Source organism: Balaenoptera borealis, assembly GCF_965194805.1.
Source record: "Balaenoptera borealis genome assembly, chromosome: 15".
In the NCBI taxonomy this organism is placed as follows: Eukaryota; Metazoa; Chordata; class Mammalia; order Artiodactyla; family Balaenopteridae; genus Balaenoptera; species Balaenoptera borealis.
This window is the reverse complement of record NC_138871.1, coordinates 32,642,313-32,662,291: the sequence shown is the minus strand read 5'-3', so window position 1 is coordinate 32,662,291 and position 19,979 is coordinate 32,642,313. Positions and strand designations below refer to the sequence as shown.

At 37.2% G+C, this 19,979-nt stretch overlaps 1 protein-coding gene across 4 annotated transcripts in view; it reads right to left on the bottom strand.

Annotated features, from left to right (window-relative positions):
* Positions 1-19,979, bottom strand: part of GFPT1 (glutamine--fructose-6-phosphate transaminase 1) — a 79,580-nt gene that overhangs the window by 43,368 nt on the left and 16,233 nt on the right. For 2 of the 4 annotated variants that reach the window (XM_082356340.1, XM_082356342.1), the window contains exons 4-10: positions 14,115-14,240; positions 8,100-8,158; positions 6,630-6,764; positions 5,175-5,236; positions 3,867-3,946; positions 3,614-3,667; positions 557-662 (exon numbers count right to left, since the gene is read on the bottom strand). In XM_082356340.1, coding sequence (XP_082212466.1) covers positions 557-662; positions 3,614-3,667; positions 3,867-3,946; positions 5,175-5,236; positions 6,630-6,764; positions 8,100-8,158; positions 14,115-14,240 — 622 coding nt within the window. The remainder of the gene's footprint in view (positions 1-556; positions 663-3,613; positions 3,668-3,866; positions 3,947-5,174; positions 5,237-6,629; positions 6,765-8,099; positions 8,159-14,114; positions 14,241-19,979) is intronic. The other 2 variants (XM_082356341.1, XM_082356343.1) reach the window with 1 other exon arrangement.

Below are 19,979 nucleotides of genomic sequence, written 5' to 3'. Positions count from 1 at the left end.
GTTGGCGATTTGAGTGATTCCCATTTTATCCTCATTACTATTCGAATTTCATTTATAAATGCCTCTAAGCATCCCCACTGCATTTTCTCTCAAAATGTCCTAGTCTAATACTATTTCCTATAAGTGATTTTGCTGCCAATTACTTCTGAATTAAAAAGATGTGTCCACGTTGGATTAAAACTACAATATAGGTTAGCAATTATACTATAATTGGTATGCTCCTAAGCCATTCTACTCTCCAATCTAAAATCTCTCCTTCCTATAAAACCTGAGTTAAGGCTCCTAAAAGAAGAGGAAAAAAAAAAAAACGAGCTCAGAGTAAATACACTGGAACAAGTCTCAAGGACTTATCTCTTCTTTGTACACTGACCTACATACTTTGAATTGAGAGCAAAAACGTTCTAGAACACCATCTCCAAAAAGGTCACCTTCACATCCTTAATTAACAAAGTTCTCCTCTACAGCATGACTAGATATATACAAAATGACTTCTTGGTTTCTTGTAGCATGAGAAGTTTTACTAAGAATTCTCTCTGAATCAACCAAGGAAGCTCACCTTGCATCAGAAGCAAAGTAATACTCCACTGCTTTTTCTTCAACGGGAAAAAGGCAAGTTGTGCTGTCCACACGAGAGAGATTACAGCTTCCTTTCTTATCTTTGCCTATATTATAGAGTTAACAGAATCAGCACACATGTAGAAAACCATGGCTGATACATAAATATACATAATTTTCTACAAAATCAACAAAAAACCATAGCAATGCAAAATAATTCCAGCAACTTTTCAATGCCAGGTAGATCACCCTACTTCCATGCAATAAGCCAGCAAGAACAACGGGCATAGAGTGAAAGAGCAACTATTAAAGAGAGCGTGACAGATACAGTGGCGTGTTACACATTCTTTAATGTGATATTTCTTTTCCAAGTAAAAGGTAAATAATTAATGTCACTAAGTCTTTTTTTAATGTATGTATAGCCTAATTTTAATTTAACTTCATACAAAACTTAATGAAATTAATACATATAAGTTTGTATACTTAAACTTATCATTAAAATTACATTAAAAATATCAAAATTGTGCAATGAAAAATAAAATGAAGCCTAGTGGCATATTTTTATTATCTCCTAACAAAACTTCTCTAGATTTTAACAGTAAGTCAGCATAACAAGTCAAAGTTCAGGCTACACTAATTCCGATCGAGAAACAAAACAAAGATACCTATAACTCTCTAACCGTGGTATATCATACATGGCAGCTACTGCTAAGGACTGGAACTATAAACCCAGAACCTCTCCTTTCTTAAAATTGGATTTTCTTACATTACTTTCATGTCAGGATAAAGTATAGTCCTTTTGCAATGATAATATCTTTTCATTCTAGCACTTCAGAATTCTGGCATTTCTACTTAATTTGTCAAGCTATTGATGAAGAATTTTTTTCCTCTCTGCTTATTCACAACTAAAGTCAAAACTAGAAGGCATAATGAAGTTTGACAAATTTGCCAAATACAGAAAATACTATTAATTGAAGGCTATATAAATGTCACAGAGACAAAAAAGCACCTTTCTCTAAGATCAGGACATAGTAGACCTTGTAACCAATGGATACAATGGCCAGAGGATACCATAAATATACTTGTAAAAACTCATATTGTGTCCATCCTCTAAAATGCATGTCTATAAAAACTTGATAGTAATTGTTCTCAGTAACATACATTCAAAGTTCTCCACAACCCATGATTATTTGGTGTGTTTTAGGCATGGAAGCAAAATAGCTCTTTCCACCCAAATTCAATAGCAGGAAAGATACCACACTTTAAAAAACAAGTATAAGATGACATCCCAGAGAAGATAACACTATAAAAAGATAAAACAGATCAGTGTTTGCCAGGGGCTGGGTATGGGGACAAGGGTTGACTACAGAGGGTCAGCTGAGGGAAATTTTTAGGGGATAAATTATTCTTTATCTTGATTGTGGAGGTGATTATACAACTCTATGCGCTTGACAGAACTCATGAAATTGTACATCAAAAAGAGTGAACTTTACTGTATGTAAAAAGGTGAATTAAAAAATAGGCAAAGGGATAGGCCAGCACCTACATTTTAAAATTTTTAAATACAACTAGCTTTGGTTATAAAATGTCCTACTGGGGTTGAGTTTCACCATATTCTTTCTACAAATATTGGTTATTTCCTTCTTCAAGTAACAGGGTATATTTAAATACAATATTCAGAAGAATTGAAGGTATCACTGCCTATTTAAATGAAAAGAATATTACCACTTGACATCTATATGACTGTTACAATCTGTAAAATGTCTTCCCATCTATTGTTTATCTCCTCTGATTTGACTTAAGTGAAAATGATTATTATCATCCTGCTTTATTTGGTCAGTAGTTATACCTGGAGAAAATAGCAAATGTTTGAAAGCCAGTCCAGTGTTTTCCCCTTTACACAGCCTCTTCAATAAGAGGCTGTACTTTTTAAACTAAACTCTGCTGAGCCATACATTATCTACCTACTAGGAGCTAGAGAAATCAGGGTTACTAAAACACAACCCCTCATCTCAAAAAGATGTCTCACGATAAATTTTTCTTCCAACTTCTTAAGACCTTAGCCAATGTTTTTCCATTGCTTCTAAAAGCAGCCTAAGACACTGTACAAGGTAACACATCACATAAGTAATATATACACAAGCAGAATTATTAACAGAAATCTGGAACTCTGGATCCAAAATTTATACTGGTAAGCTATTTTTTTTTCTGAAAAGAGAGGGAGGGGAGGAGGAAAATAAGTTCTAACATCTCAGGACTGAAGGTTATTTAAGGAAATAACTTTCTGCTCTAGGTAAAACAGTGAAAGCAGCCACTATCTAAAGATGAATAGGTTTAGAGTACTTTGCTAAATCTTTTTCAAAAAACCAAGAATTATGCATTAATAATATGGGTTTCAATTTCCTGAATTTACCATTCCCTGTGTCTTTTACAGAGAGAGCTTTTAGTAAAAAACTAAACAAAAATAACACACCATTTTTTGTCTAATTATATCAGTAAAATGATCCAGTTTGTACAGCTAAAAAGATAAACTTCAAATGTAAATTTTAAAAAAACTCCAAATTCAAACAAAGCCAGTCAAGGTATCAAATGTAAAAATATAAACGTAAAATGTCATGCATAAAACAAAATCCATTTGAACATATTTCAGTTAAAAATTAGGCTAAATTATTCAAATAACTACCACAGAGGTCAATCTACAATAGCCTAGCACGCAAACACAATGCTCTTTTCCTAATCTCAGCATCTTATTTATAATAATGTATCCTACATGATTTTAATTTAAAACAAAGGAAAAAACTTTAAAATTTCAACTATTTCCTCAAATCTCAGAGATCTTAAAGAAACAAATTATTAAAAGCAGTTTTCTAAATGCCAAAAGCAGACAGACAAAGTACACTCCACAAATTAGAAAAATAATGTCAAAATATGTTTCCCCATAAAATAAGCCTATTTTTAGAGGCCCAGCACATTCACTCACTCCAAGAACAAAGAATTAGTAAAGAATGAACAAAAGAGGATAAGATTCCTCCCCATCCATGCAGAGTGCATTTCCCACCTCTTTCTCCCTGTGATCCCCACCATGTGAATTTTGATCCAATCTGAGTCCTAGCTAAGGATATACAACAGAAAAAAATTCTACTCGTCAGAGAAATCACAAAAACAAATTCTTTTCATATCTAGACAGAACTATATATATAAGTGGATCTGACCAAAGGGGCATTTAATCAATTTAAGGAAAACAATCCTTTATAACTACTGCACTCAATTTATACATTTTTCCCATGGCATGATGTAGGAATAGTTTTTACCTGTTCTGTAGAGGATTGGAATATGATCAGTAGATAGTTTATGTTCACTTCGTACACCAATCAACAGAGGGCTACCTCTTCTGTTAGTACAAAATTAAACAGAATTAAACCATTTTTATAAGTAATGCACTAATGTTTAAACTCTCTCTCCAAGTTCAACTTCAGATATAACAAAAGAATGACATAAACAGAGTTTTTAAAAAATATTCAGAAGTCAGCCAACTATGACCCACAGGCCAGGTTTGTCTATTTTTACTGGAACACAGCCATGCCCTTTCCTCTACACATTTTCTACAACTGCTTTCACACTACGACAGCAAAACTAAGTGGTTGCCACAGAGGCAACGTGGCCCAGAAAGCCTAAAATATTTACTATCTGGCCTGTTACAGAAAAAGTTTGCAGACCCCTGTTCTATAATGATGAATTAGAAAGCTTTCTCCTTTTTAATGTAAAATGGAACCTTTCTTTTGATGTGTGAACAATATATGAACATTAGTCCCCTTGACTTCATTTTAAAGACAGCTCTCTCTTACCAACTCTTAGGGTTCCACACTGTTCTAAAAAGGACTTCATGATTAGGCTTGAATATCCCAGCAAAAGTAGTAATGGTACAATTATCTAGGACTCTGTCTAGAATATATAGTTCTGAAAAATATGGATATTTTACAAAATATTCAACATCCAAATTCACAAAGTAACAATGGTGCCCCACTACAAACAAAAGGCCAATTATAAATGCCGAAATGTTTTTGCTTTGTCAAGGGATTCTGTTACACGGAATAGTGGTAAAACAACAGACAAGAAGGGCATATGAAAAGAAATACAGCCGACCTCCCATATGCATGGGTTCCACATCTGCAGATTCAACCAACTGCAGACTGAAAATATTCGGGGAAAAAAAATTCCAGAAAGTTCCAAAAAGCAAAACTTGAATTTGCCACACACTGGCAACTATTTACACACTAGCATTTGCGTTGTATTTACAACTATGTATGTAACATTTACATTACATTAGGGTATGTAAGTAATCTAGAGATGATTTAAAGTGTACAGGAGTATGTATCTAGGTTATACGCAAACACTACACCATTTTATATAGGGGACTTGCACATCCATGGATTTTGGTATTCACGGGAGTTCCTGGAACCAATCCCCCATGGATACCAAGGGATGACTCACACAGATATCTCTAAAAAAGGACAGAGCCGTTATGGTGAAGGGCCATTCATAGTGTACAGGGAATAAGCTTATAATTCTAAAGTTTCAAAATACATATAATTATTAGTCATTATTAAATTTATATATACCTTGTGCCTACTGCTTGGCCAGGAAAATGAACACTTTTAAATACAAGTGCAAAAGCACCTTCCTATAGAGGGAAAAAAAATGCATTAGCAATATAAATTATAATCAATTATCAAATGTGAAATGCCTAAAATATACTGGCTTCAGCACAGAAATGTTTTGTTCACACAGCTACTCTTTTGCACTAGTTTATAAATGAGTCTAAATTTTAGGTAGACACTTACTCCTGAGCTTTGATGTATCCACGATCCACTTTTTAACCAAGTCCACTCTTGAAATAGGCTCAGTAGATAATAGCTCCTAAACAGACCATTTTAAAAGACACCTTTGTACACGCTACCAATACTTCTCAATAGGTACATCATATCTCCCATACTATGCATTAGTAAGGGAAGGGCAGAATCAGAAAAGATCCCAAGCTCCATATCCAAAACCCATTCTCTGGCCCAGTAATTTTATACCACTGTTAACTTCCATTCTTTTTGTCCTTGATATTGGAGACATAAATATACACAATCACAATTATTAACATGCACACCATACCGCCCCCTCAACCCAAACTCCTCAGGGACAGGGCCTAAGGAAATCAAGAATGAATAAAGGAGGAACATAAGGTAGGAGAAGGAACAGAAAAAACTGGGTTATATGAGTAGAAACAAGAAAAGGCTGGGAAGGCACACTACTCTGCCTTGAGTAAAGAGAAGGAACAGTTCTCTATCTTCTCTACCTTCCTGACTCCTTTTGCAGCAGACATCATAAGATTTGGGTGGAGATGGGAGGTAAGGGTTGGACCTTCATAGAGAAGTATAGGGCTTTTAAATGGGAAAGCCAGTTATGAGTGGGATTGGGGCGGGGGTGGAAGTCACTGTGTATTTGGACCTTTGTGTATCTTTGATATCTTTAATCTTTAATTAGGACAACTGGGATGAGATCAAAAACACCACTTTTCTCTCGGGTTGGGAAATAATTTTCTGTAGAGGTACAGGGCCAAGGAAAAGTCCCCATAAGGAAAAATGAGTTGACTACCGGCTTAGAGACATGCAGACATTATCCCCGAATAAAGAGTGTGTACTTCACCGAAGCTACCCTTCGCTAAGTTATTGACTAGAGGAACACTTGAATGAGCAGGAAGCATGAAAGTGATGAATCCCCAGCTGTGTGTACTGTGTACATGTTTGTGTGTGGTGTGTATGGGTTTGTGTGTGTGTATGCATAGTCTTTGGACAAACTGCTTTTGGATTATTTTTAGTTCCCATGACACTAAACTACAGTGAAAGAAGTAAAATCATTAAAACAACAGTCTCTCAAAATTATTCAAGTTGAATAGTTATATACATGGGAAATAAAAGCAAAAAATACTTAAGAAATTAGCATAATTCCTACTTATCGAAGTTATTTTTAAGCGTTTATTGTGATTAGTGTTGGCAATAATTATCTTTAAAAGTGTGGTTTAATACCAATTGTTGGATGACTCTCTCCACCAAGGTAGTAAAACTTATATCTTGACTTTCCCGATTGTCATACATGTACTTAACAAGCTTGGCAATTGTCTCTGTGTCTGTTTCAGATTCAAAGTCATAGCCTTTGCTTTCCTGTAATTAGAAAGGAAAAAATTTTGACCCATTCAAGGAAATATTCATAATATCTAAATCTTTTCTACACAATTTTTCCTCAAAAATCTCATTATCCAACTTCTAGTCTTTTTTTGACCACCACACCCTGATTACCCACTCTTTAAAATTAAGGTCACCATCTAATTACGGTCAACCCAAAATAGTGAGGTATTCTCTGTGACCAAACATACTTATAATTATATAAATCTATATGTCATATATGAATTAAATACATTTTAAAATAATTAAAATATAATGAAATATATAACATTCACAAACCACTAATTCCATTATGAATTATTCCTTCTTTTTTGTAAATAAATTTATTTATTTTTGGCTGTGTTGGGCCTTCGTTGTTGCTGCACGGGCTTTCTTTAGTTGGGTCGAGTGGGGGCTACCCTTTGTTGCGATGTACGGGCTTCTCATTGTGGCGGCTTCTCTTGTTGCGGAGCACAGGCTTCTCCTTGCGGTGGCTTCTCTTGTTGTGGAGCGTGGGCTCTAGGCGCGTGGGCTTCAGTAGTTGTGGCACACGGGCTCAGTAGTTGTGGCTCACAGGCTCTAGAGCACAGGCTCAGTAGTTGTGGCACACAGGCTTAGCTGCTCTGCGGCATGTGGGATCTTCCCAGACCAGGGCTCGAACCCATGTCCCCTGCATTGGCAGGAGGATTCTTAACCACTTTGCCACCAGGGAAGCCCATGATTCCTTCTTTAATGATGATATTTCACTGTCCAATACAATGGCCATTAGCTATATGTGGCTATTTAAATTTAAAGTGAAATAAAATTTCAAATTTAGTTCCTCACTCATCCTACCTCAACAGCCACATGTGGACAGTGGCTACCATATTGGGACAATACATGTATAGAAAGTTTCCATCACTGCAGAATGCTGAACTGGACAGCTCTGAGAAGTCACTCATGAAGTCATCATCATTACCATTACTACACAGTACACAGCTATTTAGGGCATGGAGCCTTCATTCAATCTGTCTTGAGTCTTCTAACACCCTAGAATCTTTTAAAAATGACACGGTCTCTCACAATGCAAAGACATCCCCCCAAATTCCAATTTTATTTAAGCTTTTGGGTCATTTATAATCAAGCCAAATAATTATTTTCTTTTCATATAAGAAACAAAAAAGTTCTACTGTCAACAAAGAAAAGTCCAATAAACCACCATATCCTTGTAACTGTCTTAGGAATTATTTGATCACATCAAGATAGGATTTACTGTACATCCCAACAAACAACCTCAATGCTCTCATTAGAAGTATTCTTCAAAGACTGGTAGTCTTTTTAGGTCACTTTACTTACCAAAAACTTTTTCAAGTCTTTGTAGTTGGTGATGATTCCATTGTGAATAACAATAAATTCTAAAAGAGATAAAAGTATTGATGACCAAAAAATTATAGGTCTAATAAACACTATAAATTGCCATTACTATTAAGAGATTTTTCTCAAGTCAAAAAATTTGTTACATGCTACACTTTCAGGTGTAATCAAGTATTATCCACTTTTCATCATCAGATTACCCTCAGGTAGATCAGCAGCACAGTTCACATGTAGAAGCACACAGTGCTAAGAGGTGGGTATAGTGGGTTAATATAATAAACTGGAGTCTAGAGACATCAACTTCAGTTGTGGCTAAACTACCAGTCCAGTGCCACCATGTAAAAGAAGCAGGTTCCCTGGGCCAGTTTCCTCATTTGCAAAATGAAAGGGTTGAACTAAATAACTATTATTCTCACTTCTTTGTTCATTCATTCTTATGCATACAACATTCCTAAGTTTAAAGAGAAAGGCTTCATCCAATTTACACTAAATGAGTTTAAAACCTAAGTTAAAGAATTGAGAAAAAATGGACAGTTACTCAGTTCTGTAGTTTAATTTACTTATCTGAGGTCCAGAAAATTCCCAGAATGTCAGATAAACTAAAATTAAAGCAGCATTTCAAGATCAAATACAGATGACAGTGGGATAGTTTTCATCTTTTTTTGATTAAATAACTTTCAAAAACGTAAGAATGTGCAATCAGGAGTTGACAATATTATTTGTAGCCACTGACAGTGTATGTAAAGTAAAGGCAACTAATGTGGATTTCTTATTTAAAGTTCACATAAATCAGGAGAGAAATTACCACTAAATTCAATTTTATATCAAATTATCAAAATTTTTTTAATATACTTAAAGATCTGACATTAAATGAGCTTGAACTGAACACGTTCATTACAATCCAAACGTTAAACACTTCACGAGATTTCTAAGAAAGAAAAGATACCACAAAATGATACTACAAAAATAAATCTTAAAATTTTAATGCTAGAACACAGAGAATCATAAATAGCTGATATAAAGCCTTAAAGCCAAATTCTCAAAATATAACATATAGTTTTTCAGAAATCTTTTATAAAGACCTTGTCAGTATTAAAAGTTTGAGTAGTTAACATTCTAATCCAATAATTATGTGAAGCATGAAAAACCTAAAAAGGTAGCTACTGAATTAAACTACAAAATCTTACCTCAAAGGGATATATATACACACATACATACATATATACGCTTATGTATATATTCACTTATTTTTTAAAATTATGGAAGAATAGACTCAAAAATTTTGTTAAATGTTTATATACAGGAAGAGATGGAATAAGGAAGAGGAAATAAGATAGAAGCTAGACTTATTTTAGTATGCCTTTTTTATAGGTATGACCTCAGAACTATGCAAATATTTTAGATAGTTTTAAATAAAAATTATTTTTTAAAGAAAATCAATTCCTAAAACTCAAAATAAAATATATTAACATAATGCTATACCCAGCTAGTAGAACAATTACATACAGAAGGATTATTCCAAGTGACTCCAAAACATAGTAATTTGATTATACATCCCTAGAGAGATATACCCTAAGGACAAAAAAAAATAAAAAACAGTCAACATACTGTTATGGTAGTGTTGACATTATGATTCCATTGTACATGTATCATCTGATAGATCAAATAAGTATGTTGCTGGTGTTAAGAACTAAGTTTTTAAGTGTGACTGAAAAGAAATACATAAATCAATGAGGTTAAGTAAAAACCTTACAGACCTGGATTTGAATTGAAGGTGTTAGTGTAAAATTATGTTGTGTTTTCTCTTTAAATTTACACATGCACATACACAGAGGTATATATATTTCCTAACTCTGCCCACTGAAAAGGCCTAGGTGCAATGAGCACTTCTAAGACCTGGTTTATAGTCTTTTTTTTTTTTGGCAGCACAATATAGAAGTACATGGTGTTACTAGCTTGAGCTAACAGAAGTTTTAAAAGATGACCATTTACTATCAAGTAGCCTCATAACAGAAATGCATCTGAAGCTGCCAAGGCTGTAGAAAATATGCAGGAAGGGATGGAGATTATTCTTGTGTTTAACAGGGTAAAAGAGTTAATTGCTAGCCCAGCACTATAACTGTACTTATTTGGGAAAAAACTGTTTTGTTTCAGTGATGGTTTCATCTTCCATTTCTTTCAGCTGGGTGGGAAATAAAAGGAACGTGCTTTCTTGAGTTTTACATGTTCTTGTTTTTTTTTTTTTTAAAGGCCTTCTTTTTTTTTAATTAATTTATTTATTTTTATATTTAATTTTGGCTGTGTTGGGTCTTCGTTTCTGTGCGAGGGCTTTCTCTAGTTGCGGCAAGCGGGGGCCACTCTTCATCGCGGTGCACAGGCCTCTCACTACCGCGGCCTCTCTTGTTGCGGAGCACAGGCTCCAGACGCGCAGGCTCAGTAGTTGTGGCTCGCGGGCTTAGTTGCTCCGCGGCATGTGGGATCTTCCCAGACCAGGGCTCGAACCCGTGTCCCCTGCATTGGCAGGCAGATTCTCAACCACTGCGCCACCAGGGAAGCCCCATGTTGTTAATACACGTTTTGTTTCAGCAGGCTGCCATCCATTAAGCCTGCAGGAGTCCTCCTGGGTATTTCTGAATTGTGTTGTGTACATGTGTGCCTGAGAGCTTGTCTTCTTACAGCATTTAGTTGCTGTTTGCCTTTTTGTTGGATAAAATATTAGCAATGTATCCTTTCCATATTCCCTGCCATAAAACCTATTATGATCCAAAATCCTCATCAAACATCTGGTTTTAGAACTTGGGAGATGGTAGTAAAAAAAAAAATTCTTGGACAAACCATCCCCTCCGTAGGCATGGGCCTATGCTGAAACTTTCCCTCACAACTCTACATTTCTACTTCAAGTAACTGACCTTTCAACTCTACCCATTTAGAGGAACAAACCATGGAAAGGAGGTACATATGTTTGCCCTCTTCCTATAGGCCTCATCTTCAAATTTTAGTTCTGTCACATAAGAAAATCTCATCCTGTCCCGTGTCCTTGTCTAATCTTGACAAAGAGGAAAGTTCCTTCTAGAGCTATCCATGCTCCTCAGACCTGCTGTGTGCGCTGTGCGGACTCCCAGTGAAGTGGAGGGTGAGAGCAGGCAGTAGACTCTAAGGCACTTTCCTCCACATAGAATGGCAAGTTGTCCCTCCCCGCACTCTCCCAAGAAGATGACCTGATGCATCCTTGCTCCGTGTTCACACAGCTTGCCACTGTGGCAGAAGACTCATCTATGCCTTCGTTATTCAAGCTTGGGTGGCTCTCTAGCATGACTAAATAACACGGGAATAATCCATCTCTAAATAAATACTACTGTGCTGTTTCTTCTAGAGGTGCCTCTGCTGATGTATTTCTAAGCCACACCAGTCTTTCCAGTTTCAGTGGTGGAATGTGGCCCCCTACTTACTGTTGGGGGTTACTTTAAGCATAAAGTAAATCCTTCTCCAACAGTTTCAAAATACTTGTCACTTCAGACATCAGTTCAGAGAGCTTACACTTTGTCAGCCTTCACCTGCTCCTTAATTCTCGACACTACGAGGTGGAGTTATCAATGAGATCACGTAAGCTACTGCTGGAAAAGTTTGTAAGACAAAAAGTCGTCACATGTTTCTTGACTCATAACTGAGCAATGTTTTCTAAGTCTGAGATATAGGCTTTGGAGGAGTAATGGTAACAAGTTATCTGAGCATCCAAGAGTCTGAAAGACCTCTCTGGAAATATAAATATATAACAAAGAGAGAAGACAGTTATCAGGGAGGATGCTTACTTACACAGTGTAACTTGGATCTGATTGTTCTCCTGGCACAAAGGAGCAAGTACTTTCAACAGGACATCTACATACTAAGAGGTGGTATGGCAATTAATTTCAGGGCAAAACTGAATCAAGCATTCTATATTTTGGAAAAAAACTTCGGTTTTTTCATGGAAACTAGATACTCTTCTCTAGTTTATTGAATTTTAAAAATTGAAGATTCTGCATTTTTAAAAGGCCTTTTTACATAAAGTAGAATCTCTAATTGACAGATCTAGAAATCAATCTGAATTGGACAAACTATGGATTCAACATGCAGATGAGATATCCTCCTACGGTTACCCTGATGCAGATTTGATACCCACCCTCCAAAGAATCCTATAAAAAAACAGCTTCAAAACCCCTTTTTAATCACAATAGTGCAGCAAAACCAGAAGTAAACAACTGCCTGTTAACCTGTTATTTCAAATATCGACTGAAAAGCCAACAGGCATTTTTTTGTGCAACTTTTTAAAACACTGTTAAGTTGAAATATCAAATCTGCACAGCACTGTCCCTTCACAGAAGGCAAGAAACTGCCAGCACGTCATGTGGGAGGCCGTCCTTGGTGCTGTCGGCTATGAAAGTGGGCCTCCTTCAGGATCTGGCTGATGTGCAAGCAAGGGCCTTGGCACAAATGCAGACCGCCTGGCACGGGCGGGGGGTGCTGGCGCTGGACCCGGCGACGAGGTGCTTTAAGCCACTTCCTGGCCCACCGGCCCTGGCTATTAATGCTGCTGCCGCTGCTGCTGCTTCCACCCCTATCACTGCTTGAAGACTCCGTGTCCCAGCAATCGTGAAAGACAGGCTTTCTACTATTCCTTTTGGTCTGGGGGGGGAAGATGGTGGTCTTCTTCATCGCCATTCCTTCTTTTCCTGGGGCGGAGGCGCTGGCTCACGGCAGCTGATGGAGGGGAGCAACGAGGCGCCACAAGAGGAGAGAACAGAGGGTGTTGTGTTTCGGTGGCCGCCACGCCCACCCCCTCAAGCCTTGGCTCCGTGGTACCCACCGCTACTTCCAGCATCTGTTCCGGGCCCCCCATGTTGCAGCCACCATGGCACCCAGGTTTATAGTCTTTAATTATCGTTTCTACTGAAAGGAACTAGGACTCCTTAGAGAAATGGCTGATTCCAGGTTTGGGGCAGGATTAGATAAACCTGTAACATCTTGAACTACCAGAAAATAACAAAGACTACTGAGCCTACTTGGGTCACATGAAAAGGACTCAGGAGTCAACCTGAATAAACTCCCAATGACTAAAGATGGGAAGTTTTGTGCATCCATATAGATAATTACTTCAGTGTTTTGAAACAAATGAAATATTTTAAATCCATGAATTTATAACAATACAGTAATAATAAAAAGGAACTCTGTTCACCTTAGAACATTAGAACCGCTTCATTTGAAAAATGGTAAATAAAGGGGAAAAAAAATCAAACATTTATCCTGCCTTTCCTATACAATCTATACATCAGGATAATCAAGTGGTTAATATGGAGAAGTTTCTCTTTATAAAAGTATTTTAGATAATAAATGACGAAGGAAAGATTGTATTAGACTATCACCATTTTATAACCCCTAAAGAAATAATTAATATTGGCAATGATTATCAATGACCTAACACAAAAAGAAAAACATCCAAACACTACAGGTACAAACAAATACCATACCAATTTATAACAAATAGAAGGGACAGAGAATCATGTTAAATGACACCACAGGATGCATGCCATTAGCAAGATCTAGACTGTAGGAAACTCTACAGGACAAACAATAGAGTAAACTGCAAGGAAGAAAGGAGAGAAAAGGAAAAGTCTCTTAGGAGACTTAGGAGATAAATCAATCTACTAAGTCCTTACCTTTTAGAGATACACACTTACATAATTACTAATTAAATGCTATGGTATCTAGTTATCTGTGATATATTTATCTATGTGATATCTATTGGCTTCCAAAATAATCTGGGTGGGGTACAGAAAAATATAACTGATTATGTATGGATAAATGTTAAAGCTGGGTGATGGATATATCAGGTTCTGTATACTCTCTACATCTGAATATGCTTGAAATTTTCCATATTAAAATAATGAAAACAGAGTTTTCATTCTTCTCCTATTATTGGCCCCCTACAAACACTCCAGAGCATGTACAGTCTGTCCATACCATTATTTTTATCAGAGCGCTGGGGATGGCTATTGACAGGATTGGGTTCGCCATGCGTTGCCCAACGGGTATGAGCTATTCCAAGGTGTACATCAAATTCTATATCCAAATCCATATCTTGTTGTTCTGAGGAAGATAAAATAAAAAATTTCAATATTAAATCATGCTGTAGAGATAATGTTATAAGCTAAAGTTAAATGTAATTATTACAGTTCTGCTCACCTGGAATATATAATTATTGAAACTGAAGATCAGGCATATTCAAAACAGTAATTAAAAGACTTAACAGGAGTTAATACAGCTGAAATATTTAGGGCAAATGGTTCCAATAACAACCAAAATAATGTATACAAAGAGACAAAGCAAATGTGACAAAATGCTAACAATTGGTAAAACTAGATTAAGTATATGGATGATTAATGTACTATTCTTTCAACTTTTCTGGAGGCTTGAAAATTTTCAAACTTATGGTCAAAAAGAGTTAAGGTGATTTTTAAAAATCTGTATTTAATCCTTCCCTTGAAAAAAATCAGTATCATTTTAATTAGACATGTAAAAAAAATTCATTTTCTCAATGCCACACAACAGTATGACTGCAATTTCTTTGGTCCCCAGTGAATGTAACCGTATCTCACACCATAAACTGCAATTATGAAGAGCTTGCATAATCAAAAATAGTCCTTGAAAACAAAGCAGCACTATGAAAGTATGAGGTTATGGGCTGATGCTCCTCTGTCTTGCAAAGCAGCTATTCTAATTCCTTCTCCTTACGAACTCTCTCGTCTCGCTTCCTCCAGGGAAAAGAAAAAAAAAAAAAAGACAGTTCTAGTATAGTATCTACCAGTAATGTCTCCTTCTAATTTCCTAAATAGAAATTTCATTTGGCTAAGAAACCAGATAACAAACCTTATCAGAATTAGGTCTAAATTAAGAGCAAAATGCTCAGAAGTGTGAACAGGAAAGTCCACGCATTTTAGTACATAGTCTTTGTAGATTTTATCCTGGCTAAACAGAGGTCATCCTAAAATACAAATCTGATTAAGAAACAATGCTTAAAATCCTTAAATAGACTTCCAGTTGCTTAAAATGTGGTTTGCATCCATAGCTACCCATATGAATCATCCTAAACCTGGTCACATGGATTTAAAAAAAGATTCTCAAATTCTAACATAAAACCAGAGAACCATTTTCTCACAAGATAAAGCCCGAAACACCTTTTCATGGTATACAAAGGCCCTTCACCATCTGGTCCCCACCTACCTTTCCATCCTTCTCTCCCAACCCTCTCCAATCACTCCTCGAAGCTTTCAATGCACCTTTTACAAATAACAACAGCTAACATTTATGGAGAACTTACTCTGTGCAAGGTACTATAGACATCTCCCCACTCTATCCCTATCACTGTGGCCTAAGCCACCATCATCTCTACATGGACTACTAAACAGAATCCTAACTGGTTGCCCTGTGTCCAGTCTTCTGTACAATCTAACCAAAGTGATCCTTTCAAAACAGAAGTTAGATCACGTCAGTCCCCTATGCAAAATGTTCCAGTGGCTTCCCACGACACACAAAGTAAAATCCATCATTCTGAAGACCCTCCATGACCTAGCCGTCAGCCTCCTCTCTAGCCTCATCTCCTGCCACTCTCTCCCTCACTTACTGAGCTCTAGCCCCACTGACTTCCAGCTATAAGCAGGCCAAACCCACACTGAATCTATGCACTTGGTGTTCCCTCTGCCTAGAATTCCCTTCTTCAGACAATCACGTGATCTCTGCTCAAATGTCATCTCTACCATACTTTTTCTTCATGGCACTAATCACTACTTAACATTATTTATTGTTTGTCATCTGGCCCTCTCACTAGACAGTAAGCTCCATCTGGGCAGGGAGTTTGCTTATCTTTTCTTTGTCCTAAGGGCTTAGAACAATGGCTGGTATATAATAGGTACTCAATAAATATTCATTTTGTTATTGAACACTCACAATACAATTAGGTACTGTTAGGTACAACTGTCCCCATTTTATAGATAAAGAAACTGAGGCTTCACGAGGTCACAGAACCTGCCCTAGGTCACAACTAATAGGAAACAGAGACAGGATTTGAACCCAAGAGTGCTTGACTCCAGAACCTAAGACTAAAACCACAATGTATACTCTGCCATACTATTATAACATTTATGACATGTTGTCTACCTGGCTTCTGCCAGAATTTAAGATCTACAAAGGTAGCAGCTTGTCTTATTATCTTTGAATCGTAAGCACTAAGCTATATAGGAGAGATACTCAAACTTTTGTTGGGTAGTTCAATCAATGGATAAAATCATCAATGTATTCTTTTCTGGCTTAACTGTGTTCTGAAAAATTAAGGCGACCTGATAAATGGCCTCCAGAAAATTAAGGATTTCCATTTATTACTACTTAACAGGCAATGCAAGCAATGAAAACATTTGACTAGTTGTTTGGGTTAACTATAATTAAAAGCAATATGTGCCCCCACTTGCTGGCAAGAGAAAGTACATTGGAGAAAGCAACAAGAGTCTATAAAATGAACTCACTTCAAATGCACGGTAATTACCATACCTATTTCACTGTTGCCAAAGGAACATTATCTAATGACTAATAAGAAAAAGATCATTGCTATGACAATATGCATATTCCCCGCAAGAAATATTGCATGTTTTATAAATTAATCAGGGCTCCAGTCCTGACTCTTCCTATCCACTGTTACTCCATTCTAAAGCCCCTTGTTGAACCTTAAGTCTAGACAACGCTACACTCAGTTTTCTCTCCCCCACCTGCCGCAAGCTGCCAAGCAACACTGAAGAAAGTCACAAAATTCTGTAAATTGAGTCCATTTCAAGTTCATGGGTAATTATCAAATCTATTTAACTGTTGCCATTTAAGGAACATGTATCCATGTTCCCTATTCACTAAACTGAGAACTCATTCAATTCCCCAACAGCTCATGACATTTTTTATACCCTTTTTAAGCCTCAATCCTACCTATATAGTCCCTCAATCTACCTTACTCAGGTTTCCCCTTCACCTCATAACTCTGTTTTAATTAGCTTTTCTTTTCCCTTTAACTCTTATAAAGGCTAACTCCCTACCTATGCCTTGACTTTCTGAGCTGTAACGCCTCAATAATTTCCTTTCTTGCATCTTCTGTCTTCCCCCCACCCTTATTACTCCCAAGGTTACTTGCCCTCTGTGTACCTATTCTCAGATGTCATCTTTCTTTTTTTTTTTTAATAGTTCAAACATATTTAATTTGCTGGTAATAATGAAACACTCAAATACCTACACCCAGATAACAAATGTTAACATATAACCATTTGTGCTTTACATCTTTAAGACATAAAATATTAAAAAATCTCTCCTTGTTGTCATGCCCTAGAACAGCAGTCCTCTTCTGCCTTTCCTCTGCCCCCAAACTTCACTGCTTTTACTGCTGACACCATCTAATGTCAGTACCTGCTCCTCTGAGCTTCAATTTTCTCATCCGCAAAATGAGGATGATAATTTCACCTACTTCATGGGTTATGATGAGGTCTATACAGAAGGCACTTAGTAGAGTGCCTGGGACACAGAAAGCAATCAATAAATGTTAGCAAGTATTATCAAAGTCAGGAGCTACCAAAAAGCAATCTAAAGGTCTTCTCTGAGATGTCTTCCTTCCCTTTTGTCTTAAGAGGTTAAACACTAAAACTTGCTGGGAATAATAAAATAAACATCACAAACATCGAAATAACCACACTCCGACTTAACAAATGTTAATGTCTAACCATTTATGCTTTAGATCTTTTTTAAACCCTGAAATGTGGGCTTCCCTGGTGGCACAGTGGTTGAGAATCCACCTGCCAATGCAGGGGACACGGGTTCGAGCCCTGGTCCGGGAAGATCCCACATGCCGCGGAGCAACTGAGCCTGTGAGCCACAACTACTGAGCCTGCGCTCTAGAGCCCGCAAGCCATAACTGCTGAAGCCCGCGTGCTGCAACTACTGAAGCCCACGCGCCTAGAGCCCGAGCTCCGCAACAGGAGAAGCCGCTGCAGTGGGAGGCCCGCGCACCACGGCCAAGGGTAGCCCCCGCTCCTCGCAACTAGAGAAAGCCCGCGCGCAGCAACAAAGACCCAACGCAGCCAAAAATAAATAATAAATAAATAAACCCGAAAATGTAAAAAAATGCAGTTGGTGCCTCCTTTTTACCCTGCTCCATCCCTTTCCTCCCCAGAGGATTCACAAGAGCTTTCCCACCTATGCCTTCAAATTTCTATTATGCTACTATATCCATAAATTATAGTGTTCTTTTTTTTTAAATGGTACAATACTTTGCATATCCTTCTCTAGGTTGCTTTTTTCACTCAACATTAAGTTCTCAGAAATTATGCATGTCCCCACATGCAGAACCAGATCCAGTACCTGTCTTTCAAAAGCTACACATGGTCATTCACTATCACATACAACTTATTCTAGGTTGCTTCTAAACTTTGCTGCAATGCATCTTATTGTCATGTCTCCTTGTCATAGTGTTTCTTTCGAGTACCTGCCCAAGAGTGGAAGTGCTTGGCCACAAGGTATAGGCATCTCCCATTTAGACACTGCCAGATTGCTCTTCCAAGTGATTCATCACATGAGTTACAAACTGACCAGCACTGTCTGCAAGTGACCCATTCCAGGAAAGGGGTCACTTTCCTGCAGGAGGAGGCATGTTTCAATATGTTAACATTCAAAGATGGTGATTCTGGTCACAATCTGCCTTTCTAGCCTCCCACTCATCTACCAACAAAGTAGATTAAAAGGACTACCTACCATTCCATCAAACTTGCCTTCCCTATTCTTATCTTTTTCCAAGCTAATCTACTCAGAAGGTCCTCCCTTCTCACCTTCACTGCCCAAATATAATCAGCAGCCATTCCTTACGTATCCCAAGTCTTCCTAACTTGTGGGAACTAGCTCTCCCCTGAATCTTAAACCAATCTTGTTTGTTCTCTCCTGTAGAACCTACTATAATCAGCCTGGTAAACAGGATGCAGTACACACATTAGACCAAATATTTATAACCACAGTTTTTGAAGTGTAGTTTTTTGGGTGTCTGCTTTATCCCAAGCTAATCTTACCCACAATACATAAAAAATAAGTACTGATTTAATTTGTTAAGCAAGTACAGTTGACCCATGAACAACACGGGGGGTTAGGGGTGCTGACCACCAAGCAGTCGAAAATCCGAGCATAACTTATAGTCAGCCCTCTGTGTCCAAGGTTCCACCTCCATGGATTTAACCGACTGTGGATGGTGTAATAATGTAGTATTTACTATTGAAAAAAAATTCGCATATAAGTGGACCTGAGCAGTTCAAACACGTGTTGTTCAAGCATCAATTGTACCACAAAGCTAAATGTCTGGCTTATGTGAAAATTAAAAATGACTAAATCCATCGTTCTCCTCTTCCACCTGCACTTCTTTACAATGATAACGATGGCATCCATTTGAGCAGGTATATAAAAAAACCTACTGTTTCCTGGTTTTTTAGAGGATTTTTTAAAATGTTTTTTCAATCAATCTACTTCAAAGTTTTTGTTTTCAAGTTTCCTATGAAAAAATAAAATGTATAAACATAATGTAATGAACTAAATACTGTAAAGTATACCCTTTTTAATGGAACATGTACCTCTGGCAACTACTTTATGCCAGGGAAGTAAGAAAATCATGAGGGAAAAATATGATACCTGATTGTATCAGACCTACTAAAAGGTTCAACATCCAGACTGACTACACATCCAAACTCAGCGTTTAGTCCAAAGTGAAGACAACCACCAAGTGACGACACATGAATAAGGGCACCACTGAAAATACCTTTTGTC